This window comes from Littorina saxatilis, linkage group LG12 (genome assembly GCF_037325665.1).
Source record: "Littorina saxatilis isolate snail1 linkage group LG12, US_GU_Lsax_2.0, whole genome shotgun sequence".
NCBI lineage: Eukaryota > Metazoa > Mollusca > Gastropoda > Littorinimorpha > Littorinidae > Littorina > Littorina saxatilis.
Window position 1 is genome coordinate 52372811 of NC_090256.1, and position 14280 is coordinate 52387090.

The 14280-nt window shown below is 42.0% G+C and overlaps 1 protein-coding gene across 2 annotated transcripts in view; it reads right to left on the reverse strand.

Annotated features, from left to right (window-relative positions):
• Nucleotides 1-11397: 11397 nt before the first annotated feature.
• Nucleotides 11398-14280, reverse strand: part of LOC138983331 (nucleoplasmin-like protein NO29) — a 31891-nt gene continuing 29008 nt past the window's right edge. For both annotated transcript variants that reach the window (XM_070356735.1, XM_070356736.1), the window contains exon 10: nt 11398-11655. In XM_070356735.1, the coding sequence (XP_070212836.1) occupies nt 11617-11655 (39 nt within the window). In that variant the 3' untranslated portion in view covers nt 11398-11616. The remainder of the gene's footprint in view (nt 11656-14280) is intronic.

The following is a 14280-nucleotide window of genomic DNA, read 5'->3' on the forward strand; positions in this document are numbered from 1 at the left end:
TTGTTATTTGAATGTTCGCTGTAGATCCGTTGAATTAAGTCTGTTTTTTGCAATTTTGTCCCGTTTCCCGCAGTTCAAATTGTTGGTTTGAGATGCCTTTCTGCTCGTGAAACTGATCATGCAAATCACCACAAATGTCCACGTGCTTTCCAAATTGCATCACTTAAGCTTACACGTGAAAAAAACCCATTTCAAACCACTTTTGGGGGGATTAAAAATACCGACCTCCCCGCAGGAAATAATCAGACCTGTACATACTTTTAGTACACTCGTTGACCGCAATTTATGTTCCTTGTACGGTCAAACTCGTCAATTTTAATTTCCATATGAGGTCAAAGGTGGTATAAAGCTTTGGACAAAACCAAGGAAACCATCGTGTAATTATCTGAGCATGCGCAATTGTTGTCAAAAGTCAGCAAAATTCACTTTACATTTTAGTTTTAGCTGCGCATGAATCTTCAGTGACCAACTTGTGGAAACAAAAATGGACCCCAAACAAAAAGATATTTTTCACCGGGTCGAACCACAATTTCCAGTCCCACCACATGGGAATGTAGCTACACCATCTGTATTCGTTGTCATGGTCTTGGAGAAAAGGATAGTTCTTACATTATGCTCGTTTGCAACTGCAATACACACACAAAACAAACCTTGAACGCTAGTGTTCTATCGTCTGCATCGAACAACGTGCACACTGCACTTGTGTCGTGAGAACAGACTGACAGCGACTAGCCGTGGTGATTTTGCACAATGAACCGAATTCCTAATCAGGCACTTACTTTTTGTATCCTTATCTCTGTCATCCTGACCTCAGGTCAAAATGAGTTCGGCTAATTCTATCCCTGACAGGATGCCTTGGTTTTCCTTGTCTGGCGAGGAAATCGATTTTTTATATATTTAGATCTTTTCGTAATGTGTTATGGATGTAAGCAGATTCGCGATCGTCGATAATGATTTTTCATGGCGTTGTGTAATTTTTAAATTACAAAGGAATTGATATGTAAGACAGTTTCAAGCGAGCTATTTTTCGCGGCTGTATTTACTGTGCAAACAACTCTAAATATGTCAAAAGTGTCACGTGATAATCAACAGTTTGGTTTCGGCGCTCGCAGGAGCAGACGATTTTTTTTTGACAGTGATGAAACCATATATTACGGTCTCCTTCCGGCAGCAGTCCCAAAATTTCGACTTGTTTTGACCTTAGAACGATGTTTTTATCATAACTGTGAAGAACAGAACGGAGATCACTGTCGAAGTCGGCCAATCTGCAATCATTTTCGTCTCGCGAACACTGCTCGCGAACAACATATGGGAGATAACTCTGTATTCTTGTTTTGATAGATTCGCGTAGGACTTTAGCGTCCGGTCAGAGAGATAACTGGCGATAGCCGTGGAGCGATGATGATCAGAATGTATCACTGTGTGTTGCATGATCATTTCTCAGTTTTTACTTTACACCAGGTTCACCGCATACTTTCATCAGATGTGAACGTCAGCGAATTAGAGTGAAACTTCGCGCGACACAAACTCGTTGTGACTTGCGATCTTGGTAATTAGAATTTTCCATTCAGCAGAAAACCGCGAGTCTTCCTGAAGAAAGCGCAGGCTTTTGTAATGAACTACAGCGCGCTCTATGTCGGTAGTACAGGTGGCAATCTTGTTAAAATTAACCAGATCTGCATATTTTTTCAAACTCTAGATCATTATGTATGTTTTACATTTCCGGTAGCAGTTCTTCAACGAAGGTAATTTAGGATTGATTGATTTTTGGCTTAACAAAGCGAGTAAATCCTTTCTTAAAACCTGATTTCTCGTTGGCTGAGAAACTCGATCAGGATGTTAAAACACTGACCCCTGTTCAACCTCAACTGCGATTGAATCTCCAGGGCCTACGTGCGCGTCATGTGCTCACGAGGACATAACAAAATACAGTCGTAAGACATACGAGACATCATATTTTATTTCAACCACGTGCAGCACACATGAATATTGCTGATTTGTGGTCGTATTGAACACTTTGAACCGCCTTTCACACTGACATACGCAGAGACAAACAATCAAAAGAAGTCGCGTAAGGCGAAATAACAACATTTAGTCAAGCTGTCGAACTCACAGAATGAAACTGAACGCACTGCTTTTTTCACCAAGACCACATACTCGTAGTTTCGTCAGTCCACCGCTCGTGGCAAAGGCAGTGAAATCGACAAGCCATGCAGAATAGTGCGGTAGTGGTCGCACTGAGCAGTATAACACGCTTTTCTGTATGTCTATTCTTTTTAGCTTACTGAGTTTGTTTTTAATCCAAACATATCATATCTATATGTTTTTGGAATCAGAGACCGACAAGGAATAAGATGAAATTGTTTTTAAATCGATTTCGGAAAATTAATTTTAATCATAATTTTCATATTTTTTAATTTTTAGAGCTTGTTTGTAATCCAAATATAACATATGTATATGTTTTTGGAATCAGAAAAGAACGAAGAGTAAAATGAAATTGTTTTTGGATCGTTTAATTACAAAATAATTAATTACAAGTTTTCGATTTTTAATGACCAAACTCATTCATTAGTTTTTAAGCCACCAAGCTGAAATGCAATACCAAAGTCCGACCTTTGACGAAGATTGCTTTGCCAAAATTTCAATCAATTTGATTGAAAAATGAGGGTGTGACAGTGCCGCCTCAACTTTTACAAAAAGCCGGATATGACGTCATCAAAGGTATTTATCGAAAATGAGAAAAAAAGTTTCCGGGGATATCAATCCCAGGAACTCTCATGTCCAATTTCATAAAGATCGGTCCAGTAGTTTAGTCTGAATCGCTCTACACACACACACACGCAAACACAGACAGACACACAGACAGACACACAGACAGACACACACAGACACACACAGACACAGACACACACACACACACACATACACCACGACCCTCGTCTCGATTCCCCCTCTATGTTAAAACATTTAGTCAAAACTTGACTAAATGTAAAAACGAGAGGGCTCGCACACACACACACACACACACACACACACACACACACACGCACGCACGCACGCTCGTACGTGTACACAAACACACACGCACGCACGCTCGCTTACGCACGTACGCACACACACATACACACACACGCGCACACACTGACACACTGTGACACACGCCGCACGCACAGACATACACACACACTCACAGGAACACAGACACAAACGCACGCTCGCCCACGCATGCACACAAACACACGCACCAACACAAACGAACATACTAACACACTTTCTCACGCAAAACGAACATGTTACACACATCATCAAACTCCATCATACACATACCAGCGTGAATATCCATATAGAACACCTCACGCAGTGTTTACTGACAAAACGAACATGTTACACACATCATCAAACTCCATCATACACATACCAGCGTGAATATCCATAGAACACCTCACGCAGTGTTTACTGACAAAACGAACATGTTACACACATCATCAAACTCCATCATACACATACCAGCGTGAATATCCATAGAACACCTCACGCAGTGTTTACTGACAAAACGAACATGTTACACACATCATCAAACTCCATCATACACATACCAGCGTGAATATCCATAGAACACCTCACGCAGTGTTTACTGACAAACAGACTCGTTTACCAAGACTACTAAATCCCAGTTTCAGTCCCTCTTCACACATTTTCATCAAACCTATTGTATTCCTACGCGACGCACTAATTGCAATCGTGTAGTAATCGCACTAAGCACCGTTACACCAGCGAACAGTCGCGGAACAAACTCGACCTTCAAAGAGCCACCGTACTGAAGTGTGTGACGTTTCATCAATCATTATTCCATTCTCTAGGTGAAATCCTTGATTGTTCAAACATTCAGCAAACATTCATGTAACTTCAGCAGGACCGACGACGCACTGCAGTTTATCCCAGCCCGCTACACGTTGCATGAAAGAAAAACAGGCCAAGAACTCGTCATAATCCCTATCGCGGCATAAATAATAGGCCGTGCGTCGTCTGTGCACAGGCGAAGTTATCGTCCACTGGACTACTACTATCACAGAAAGACTACAAGGTTCGGCACTCATCTTCGAGTCTTCTGTGTTCTTGGAGTCGCTTCCTGGGGAAAAATATTGTTCAAGACGGTTTGCCTCTTCCTACAGTCTGTGTAAGGTCAAATAAATACAGTTGAATGATTGTTTGAACTGCATGTACCTTTAATTTTCAGCTTCCGTCCGCTGCAGGTTGTTATTAACCATCATTTGGACGAATCTTCGTTTGCGAGCCGCCAGGTTCCACCTTGCGTCAAATCATGCATCCGGCACCGAATATGCATACCAGCGCTCATTGGTTAATAACAGGATATTCGATGATTATTTTCCCGTGGGTAGCTTCCCTTTGCTGCACAATATTTACATATGTTTTACACCAATGAGCGCTGGTATGCATATTCGGTGCCGGATGCATGATTTGACGCAAGGTGGAACCTGGCGGCTCGCAAACGAAGATTCGTCCAAATGATGGTTAATAACAACCTGCAGCGGACGGAAGCTGAAAATTAAAGGTACATGCAGTTCAAACAATCATTCAACTGTATTTATTTGACCTTACACAGACTGTAGGAAGAGGCAAACCGTCTTGAACAATATTTTTCCCCAGGAAGCGACTCCAAGAACACAGAAGACTCGAAGGTGAGTGACAAACCTTGTAGTCTTTCTGTGATTGTAGTAGTCCAGTGGACGATACCTTCGCCTGTGGTCTGTGCCGCTGAAACTGCGCAGGTATATTCTGCCCATAAGCTGAGTGTGTGATAACCAACAGATCACTTTCGCGTGGAACCCAGACATCTCCCCTCAGTTTCAATTTACAGCTCAGAGCAGCATCCTAAACTCAGGTCAAAATGAGTTCGGCTCATTCTCTCCCTGACCGGACGCGACAGTCCTACGCGAATCTATCAAAACTAGGAATACAGAGTTATCTCCCATATATGTTTTTCGCGAGCACTGATCTAAATTTGAGATCAGTGCACAGGCGGAAGGTATCGTTCACTGGACCACTACTTACATAGAAAGACTACAAGGTATGACACTCAGCTTCTTCTTCTTCTTCTTGGCGTTCGCAGAGGTTACACGATCAGTCCAGCACTGGTGATAACACTCAGCTTCGAGTCGTCTGTGTTCTTGGAGTCGCTTCCTGCGGACAATGTTTTTGTTCAAGACGGTTTGCCTCTTCCTACAGTCTGTGTGAGGTCAAATAAATACAGTTGAATGATTGTTTTAACTGTATGTACCTTTAATTTTCAGCTGCCGTCCGCTGCAGGTTGTTTTTAACCATCATTTGGACGAATGTTCGTTTGCGAACCGCTACCCCATAGTTGGTAAGAAATCATGCATCCCGCACCAGTGCTCTTTGGTCTAAAACATATGTAAATATTGCAGCAAAGGGAAGCTAACCACGGGAGTTTCACTTTAGGTTTTTGACGAAGAGCCGTTTGCGGAATTTATTTATTTATTTGGTGTTTAACGTCGTTTTCAACCACGAAGGTTATATCGCGACGAGGGAAAGGGGGGAGATGGGATAGGGGAAAGGGGGGAGATGGGATAGAGCCACTTGTTAAGTGTTTCTTGTTCACAAAAGCACTAATCAAAAAATTGCTCCAGGGGCTTGCAACGTAGTACAACCTTATTGGGAGAATGCAAGTTTCCAGTACAAAGGACTAAACATTTCTTACATACTGCTTGACTAAAATCTTTACAAACATTGACTATATTCTATACAAGAACCACTCAACAAGGGTAAAAGGAGAAACAGAATCCGTTAGTCGCCTCTTACGACATGCGGGGGGCAGAGAAATAAGGATGTGGAAAAGAAGACTTTTGGTAAGTGAAATAAAGGTGATGGATCCAGTCAGGTAGAAATAAGACAACAAGAAAAGAATTGCAAAACTGCAGGGAATAGTAGGGAGAGTTTTCTTGGAAGGAAATATAGGTGAAAGGACTGGTAAGGCAGAAATAAGACAAAAGAAGAGAAGTAAAGGGGTGGGGTAGCTCTGTGGAAACACTCCCGCCGCGTGAAGGCGACCCAATGGGAGCGTTTGCGGAATAAAAATGAACGAAATGAAGAAAACGTTATATTTTTGGTAAGTATTAAATTTATGAATATTCAGTTAATGACACAGGGTGTTTCAGAAGCACCTTCTTAGCATTGTTCCTTTTAGTTAACGTAGATTTTCCTGTGCCGGCTTGGCCTAAAACACAAAAATTGTGCCCCCCAAGAGCTGCTTGGATGACGTGGGCCTCTGCCATTTCGTTGCCACTCTTCCTTGCATAACAACAGAATAATAATAACCGTGAACGGAAGCGATACAGACGATTTCAGTCGACCAATGAAAATAATCATCGAATATCCGGTTATTAACCAATGATCGCATCGGACTACTATCTCCGCGGACATACGACGATCATCATTCGCACGGGATTAAGTGGAATGCCGTTGACAGACACGTTTGGTCGCACAAAATACGGTTTAAAAACATGCACCGGACAGGCAGCTAAATATAAAAGGTACAGATAGTTAGAACATTCATTTATCACGGCATTTGTAAAGTTACAAAGATTCTTGACATTGGCAATTATTTTTTGCATAATTTTTTCTGAAGTTAGTGGAGCACGACTCGAAGCTGAGTGACATACCTTGTGGTCTTTCTATGTAAGTAGTGGTCCAGTGAACGATACCTTCCGCCTGTGATCAGTGTTCGCGAGACGAAAATGATTGCAGATTGGCCGACTTCGACAGCGATCGATCTCCGTTCTGTTCTTCACAGTTATGATAAAGACATCGTTCTAAGGTCAAAACAAGTCGAAATTTTGGGACTGCTGCCAGAAGGAGACCGTAATAATTATATGGTTGCATCACTACAGAAAAAATCGTCTGCTTCAGCGAACGCCGAAACCAAACGGTTGATTATCACGTGACACTTTTGACATATTTAGAGTTGTTTGCACAGTAAATACAGCCGCGAAAAAATAGCTCCCTTGAAACTGTCTTACAAATCAATTCCTTTGTAATTTAAAGTTTACACAACACCATGAAAAATCATTATCGACGATCACGAATCTGCTTATATCAATAAAACATTACAAAAAGCTCTAAATATGTACAAAAATCGGTTTCCTTGCCAGACAAGGAAACTCGAGGCATCCTGTCAGGGAGAGAATGAACCGAACTCATTTTGACCTGAGTTCAGGATGCCGCTCAGAGCAGCTGCGTTGGGGGACCCTCTTCGGGGCGTTGCGATGGTCGTAGGGGTGACATTCGTAACGCAATATTAGGCGTACAGTATCTCGTTCTGTTTGTGGTGAAATATTATCACACACAACTGTTTGAAAGGATATGAAACCGATCTGTCCTCAGCTATCCAATTAAATAGACGGCTATTGCGGTCTATCTGTCTTGTTACAGGCACTACCTACCTATCTGATTGTCCGACTGCCGTGGCGAATTTGGGACTATCGCTGGACAAAACGCAGCAACTGCAGACAGGCTAGCAAAGGCATGGGTCGCTAAGACAGCACCGAGGATTTTAATTATTTCAAATAACGCTCGCGTGTGTGTGTGTGTGTGTGTGTGTGTGCGTGCTTGTGTGTGTGTGCGTGCTTGTGTGTGTATGTGTGTCTGTATGTCTGTCTGTCTGTCTGTCTGTCTGTCTCCGTCTTTTTTTCTGTCTGTCTGCCTGTCTTTATGTGCGAGTGTGTGGGTGTGTGCGTTCGTTCGTGCATGCGTGTGTGTGCGTACGTGCGTGTGAGTGTGTGTGTGGTGTGTGTTTATGTGCGTGCGTGCGTGCGTGTGTGTGTGTGTGTGTGTGTGTGTGTGTGTGTGTGTGTGTGTGTGTGTGCTCGAAAGCGTGCGTGCGTGCTTTTCTGTGTGTCTAGTGTGGGAAGATCCCCCCACACTTTGAAGTAAAAAATGGGTTTACTTCAAAGTGTGGGGCACATCCCCACACTTTGAAGTAATTTACTTCAAAGTGTGGGATTACTTCAAAGTGTGGTGCAACATGCGGTCTTAGTGAAAAAAGCAGTGCGTTCAGTTTCATTCTGTGAGTTCGACAGCTTGACTAAATGTTATTTTTCCTTCTTTCTGTCTTTTCTTTTCTTTGCAGTAAGTCAACTTTTGACAGAATGGATTTCAGTAGATTGGGAATCGAGACGAGTTGAGGATGTGTGTGTTCGTTCGCGCTTTTTTTTGGAGCGATTCACAGAAGCTATTGCCACTGCTTGCGCAGATGTTTATGAAATTTAGCAACTTGTGAATTACACACACACACACACATTTTATCTGTTGCCCACGACCAGCGCCCACATTGTGAAACATTGGCTTGTTTTCACTCTCGGAGGGCCCGATTGCCCAACTTAAATCTGCAGGTGTTTAATATCAAATTCCTGCGGTTTTTAAGACCAAGGTTTGTGGAGAGGCGTGAACAAAAATTAACAATTGAAAAGTCGTTCAGGAATGATGTTGAAAAAAAAAGTTATCGCAGCATGTGGTCGCTTTAATTAAAACAAACTTGATAAAAAGAAGCCGTTTAAATCAAGGACTTTTGGTAAAGACACGTTTACTCGAATATTTCAAAGACAAACTGGGTCGCGTGGGACCGATTCAGTTGCATCCGACAGATAGTACCAGTTTATGGATGTGTGGAAAAACCTGGTTCAAGTCGCACAACACTCGGAAATCACGTGCTGAAAACTGCCAGGAGGTGAACAGTTATTGATTTGAAGATTGTGAGCTTCTTGGGCTATACAAAGTACCGTTGAACACACCATCTGTTGTTTGTTGCTGTGATTGTGGTTATTGTTGTTGATGTTTGCGTACTTAGACATAACTGAACCGGTTATTTTGCATGCAACTTTGTATCCCTTCGTACAGTTTCTGTAAATGCCGTACCTTCTGAACGATTACCAACATTGGTACTAGGCTCCTGTACATTAAAAAGCTTGACATTTTTCAAGTTTGAAAGTTGGATTTAATCTAGATTTGTGTAACACTTAACTCGGCATATTTTGCACCAGCAAATGATATCGATGTTACAGTAAAACCTCCCACTAACGACCTTGAAAATGTCCAGAAAAATCGGTCGTAAAAAGGAGGGGTCTTTATTGGGAGTTTGGGAGTTATGTTGTTTTTTTCACAGGGGTGACAACTGTTGGGCAGTTCAGTCTTGAAAGTTATGTCTGTTATCCTATTTTTGTTCCCATTTGATGTGCATGATGTACGTGCATACACCAGCGCACATACGGGCAGACATAAAACACACACATACACACGCACGCGCGCAGTCTCATAGATAAAACTCGGTGATTGACCCCGGGTAAGGTGGTCAGTGTCTGTAACCTGGGACAGGAAGTTTTCTCTTAGACAACAAAGCAGAACGTCCCATAGGTAAAACTTGCTCATTGGCAAGTATGGGTCATTGACCCGAGGTCTCAGTTGGTGAGCACACACTCAAAGAATACGTACACAGCAATTCATTATCGAGTTGTCGTTCTAACTGCCCCTACCCGACCCCATCCCATCCCATTCCCTCCCTTCGTGCCCCAAACAATTTCCAATATATCACCGGGTTTCTTCTGCTCAGCTGTCACATTTACAAAGAGGCCGATTGCTAATCGTGAAATATACACCTTTTTACGGGTACTTTGGCATTGGAAGAAGCATATAGTTTGTGTTTCATCGTATTCTACCTTCGCGTACCAATATTACGACTTGATAATGCAACCGTTTCTCAAATCTGCCACAATAACAGGGAAAACATCGAGGAACTCGTAATATTCTGCAACTGTTCAGGCTTCTAATATTCTTTTGAGATTATTTTCAGGGCCTAAACAAAACAAGTCGCGTAAGGCGAAAATACAACATTTAGTCAAGCTCAGTCGAACTCACAGAATGAAACTGAACGCATTGCATTTTTCCGCATGACAGTACACTCGTAGCATCGTCTGTCCACCGCTCGTGGCAAAGGCGGTGAAATTAACAATCCAGAAAAGCGAGGTAGCGGTTGCGCTGAGGAGGATAGCACGCTTTTCTATATCTCTATTCTTTTTAACTTTCTAAACGTGTTTTTCACCCAAAAATATATCTATGTTTTTGGAATCAGGAACGGACAAGGAATAAGATGAAATTGTTTTTAAATCGATTTCAGAAATTTAATTTTAATCATAATGTTTATATTTTTAATTTTCAGAGCTTGTTTTTAATCCGAATATAACATTTGTATGTTTTTGGAATCAGAACATAATAAAGAATAAAATAAAAGTAATTTTGGATCATTTTATAAAAAAATGATTTTAATTACAATTCAGATTTTTAATGACCAAAGTCGTCATTAATTAATTTTTAAGCCTCCATGCTGAAATGCAATACCGAAGCCCGGCCTTAGTCGAAGATTGCTTGGCCAAATTTTCAATCAATTTGAAAAATGAAGGTGTGACAGTGCCGCCTCAACTTTTACAAAAAGCCGGATATGACGTCATAAAAGACATTTATCGAAAAAAAGAAAAAAACGTCTGGGGATATCAAGATCTGTTCAGTGGTTTGGTTTGAATCGCTCTACACACACACGCACAGACACACAGACACAGACACACACACACCACGACCCTCGTCTCAATTCCCCCTCTGTTAAAACATTTAGTCAAAACTTGACTAAATGTAACAAAAGCTAGAATCATTTACTGATTTTAACATGTTCAATTCCTTGGACTCGACCAAAGTAGTAAAACGTCAACAAACCGTCGCAGCTTTCCTGCTTCAACCATACTTGGTTTGGATGCGCACTTTTAACCGATGAAATTCGGTCAGGCTTTTGAGGCCGTTAGGAAAATCCATTCTCGTTAAACAATTCATAAAAACACAGCATGGTCGATATTTGTACCCCGAAGAAAATTGTTAGTCGTTTCCATGAATGTTTCCGTGTACAGTGCAAGTGGACGAAGGAAGGCAGCCTATAAAAGGTACCTTCCAAAGGAATACATGTGCTGACGTCTGCTTTATCGATTACTTTGTTTTGTTTGTTCGAGGAAGAAAGTATATAAATTCTACACAAGCATTATAAACACAAGGGAAACGGTACTTATTTTGACGCCATGATTTCTGACTTGTAGGTGTTCATGTGTGTTGGTGTGCATTGGCGTGTGTGTATTTGAACGCTTGTGCGTGCGTGAGTGTGCGTAAATGTGCGTGTGTGCGTACATGTGCGTGTGTGTATGTGTCTGTGCGTGCGCGTGCGTCAGAGACGATAGGGAGAGGGAGAATGGGTGAGACAGACAGAAATATAAACAAAGAGACAATGTTAACAAAAAGCTTGTAGCAAAACACAACAAAAAACAATGTTATTTATTTTATTTTCCCCAAGATTGCAACCTTCTTACAAAAATATCACTGCACATTTGATTAATCTTCATACTTTTCCAAGAATGTTTTTATTACAATATTTTTCCAAAGAAAACTAGAGACAAGCAATCCATCATTCACAAAAACATTAACCAGTAAGAAGTTTACGCTAAGAAAACGTGTACAGGTTTTTGAATCTTGTTACGTATGGCTTGATGTCTATTTAGCCTTGGCTTTCTGTTTCTTCTTCTTGTCAGCCTGAAACAGAAATGAGAACATTAGCATATACAGGCACAGGAAGTACTTAAATTGATCGTATTGCTGGAGAGAAAAAAAAGTTAGAAGAGAAATTCGTATTTGACATGAGAAATCACAGTGGTGGTTCATTACAGCAAATTGCTAGACCTAAAACAATCAATGCATACAAATACAAACAGATTAAAAAATATTTACAGAATAAACATCTTGGACACACGCACTCAGTCAAGAAGCATGTGCTTACAAGTGAAGTAAAGCTACCCTCTTAATCGTGGTACCATGTCTAAACAATTAGAAGATTGCAATCAACAAATCTAACAAGCTCGCTCGCCGCCGAGGCATCTGCCAAACTAAAACTTTGATATCCTACTGCTCAATTAAAATAGCTGAGAGAGTTCGAAAGTACAGAAAAGTCCAGATTTGGAATAAGAACAGAGTCTATCAAGGGCGGGAGAGAAAAACAAAGAAAAAAGAAAGTTAATTTTGAAAACACCGATAGAAAAATCAAAGATAACAAGAATGCTCCCTCCGCTATAGACCCCACTTATACCACAACATAATGGGCGGGGATGTAGCTCAGTCGGTAGCGCGCTGGATTAGGCATCCAGTTGGCCGCTGTCAGCGTGAGTTCGTCCCCACGTTCGGCGAGAGATTTATTTCTCAGAGTCAACTTTGTGTGCAGACTCTCCTCGGCTCGGTGTCCGAACACCCCCGTGTGTTCACGCAAGCACAAGACCAAGTGCGCACGAAAAAGATCCTGTAATCCATGTCAGAGTTCGGTGGGTTATAGAAACACGAAAATACCCAGCATGCTTCCTCCGAAAGCGGCGTATGGCTGCCTAAATGGCGGGATAAAAACGGTCATACACGTAAAAGCCGTGGAGTTTCAGCCCATGAACGAACAAACATACCACAAACAGCTGGGTGTCGTCTGGAACAAAAAGTCGGGTAATAAATCCGAGAGAACATTAAGTTAAGACATTCGATCAACAGTTTACTTCATTATCACCCCGTTTTGGGTTAGTATGAGAGCCGGGTTTTCGAAGATAAAAGAAAACAGTCCACCGAAGACTCGTAAGGTCCTCTGCTCTCGCAGATGCTTGCTGGTATAATTTTACAGAAAATACTCGGAGAAAAACTTTGCAAAGTTACTGAGAACTTCCCGAAAAGAAACTGCCTTTCCTCAGAGGGGCTAGCTGAATCAATCTCAAAACCAGCGACTCAGAAACCTGTCAGTTTCTGCTTGGCCTTGACCTTGTGGCGGGTACGGCAAGGTCTGACACGCCGGGGGTCAGTTTCCAAGACGACAGAGGTGCTCTCTCGCTGCTCATGTCAAACCGGGTGCCATTCTCAGCCTGCCTACCCGGGGTGACGGGCCAACAAACGAAAGCGTGAGTTTTCAAAGCCCGGGGGATTAGCGAGCAAAAAAAGCGACGACACTTGCCAGCCCCGCTCCCAGTGGTGCTAATAAGTAGCTAATTCCTCCGCCCCATGCTATCGTACGCCACCCTGGGTACACCAAGAAGCACTCTTGTGACTAACGCACTGATCTAGTTCATCCACCTCGTAGCAACGACAAGGACGAGGGCTTACAATTGAGGTGATTTTCACGCTCTTTACACAGGAGTGAAAACGGCCCGGGTGGCGCGGTGTAACCAAGACATTGTCAAAGTTTCTGATGGCTGAGGAGCAGTCTAGAACATTCTGTTCTCGCTTCTCTTCTTGCTGTCGTTGTCAGCAGTCAGTACTGTTCTTGGGTGTCCAGACACACACACACACATGTCTAAGGCATTGTCTTGTCACTTAATCTTCCGTAATCGTTATCACTTCGTTGTGTGATCCTCGGAAAAATCTGTATGCATAATGAAGCGATAATTGTGTACAACTGAAATTCAGCACCGTGGAATGTTGACGTGTGCTTTAAGAGAGAGTGCCAAGTGTCAAGCTCTGTATTCGTATTCATATTGTTGGCAGCGATCAGGGGAAAATACTGACACAGCTTAGAGGATTACAAAATGAGCTGAAATGGAACATAACCTCAAGGTTTCGAGTTACAACTGAAAGCTGGATTCAGCTATTAGACCATGTGAGGGTTCGTTACGCGTACTTTTTTTGCACTAAATCGTAAAGGTCAAGAGAAGAAAATGTTCTTGCTGAGGGCTTTTGGAGAAAGTTACCGGTTGCATCTTACAGTCTTGACCGATTTAAATTATACATGTTGAAACATTTCCCACGAGGGGCCGATATTGCTGACCAATTGAAACGCGTGGACGTCCTTTCCTAGACTTTCAATGTGTTTAAAGAGAAACCCTTTGTTATCCAACTAGCTTTTTTCACACTCTTAGAACAGAAACGCATTTCCAAAAGAACATAACATGTCTCTAATTGACCTACACTGTCACTGAGGGCGTTAGTCTGAGTTTAATCAAGGTTGCAGAAGTATTTGAAGCGCATCATTGAAAAAAACATGACCCAGTTGGCATATTTGACAACTGCTGCCGACGAGGTCAAATCTCAATACCCTTTCATTTCAACTAACTTCGATACGTGTAGAGAGTAAATATTTCGCATGCCTTCAAGACCTGAGATGGACTAATGCTAAAAAATCTCACCGCACTTGCAGTC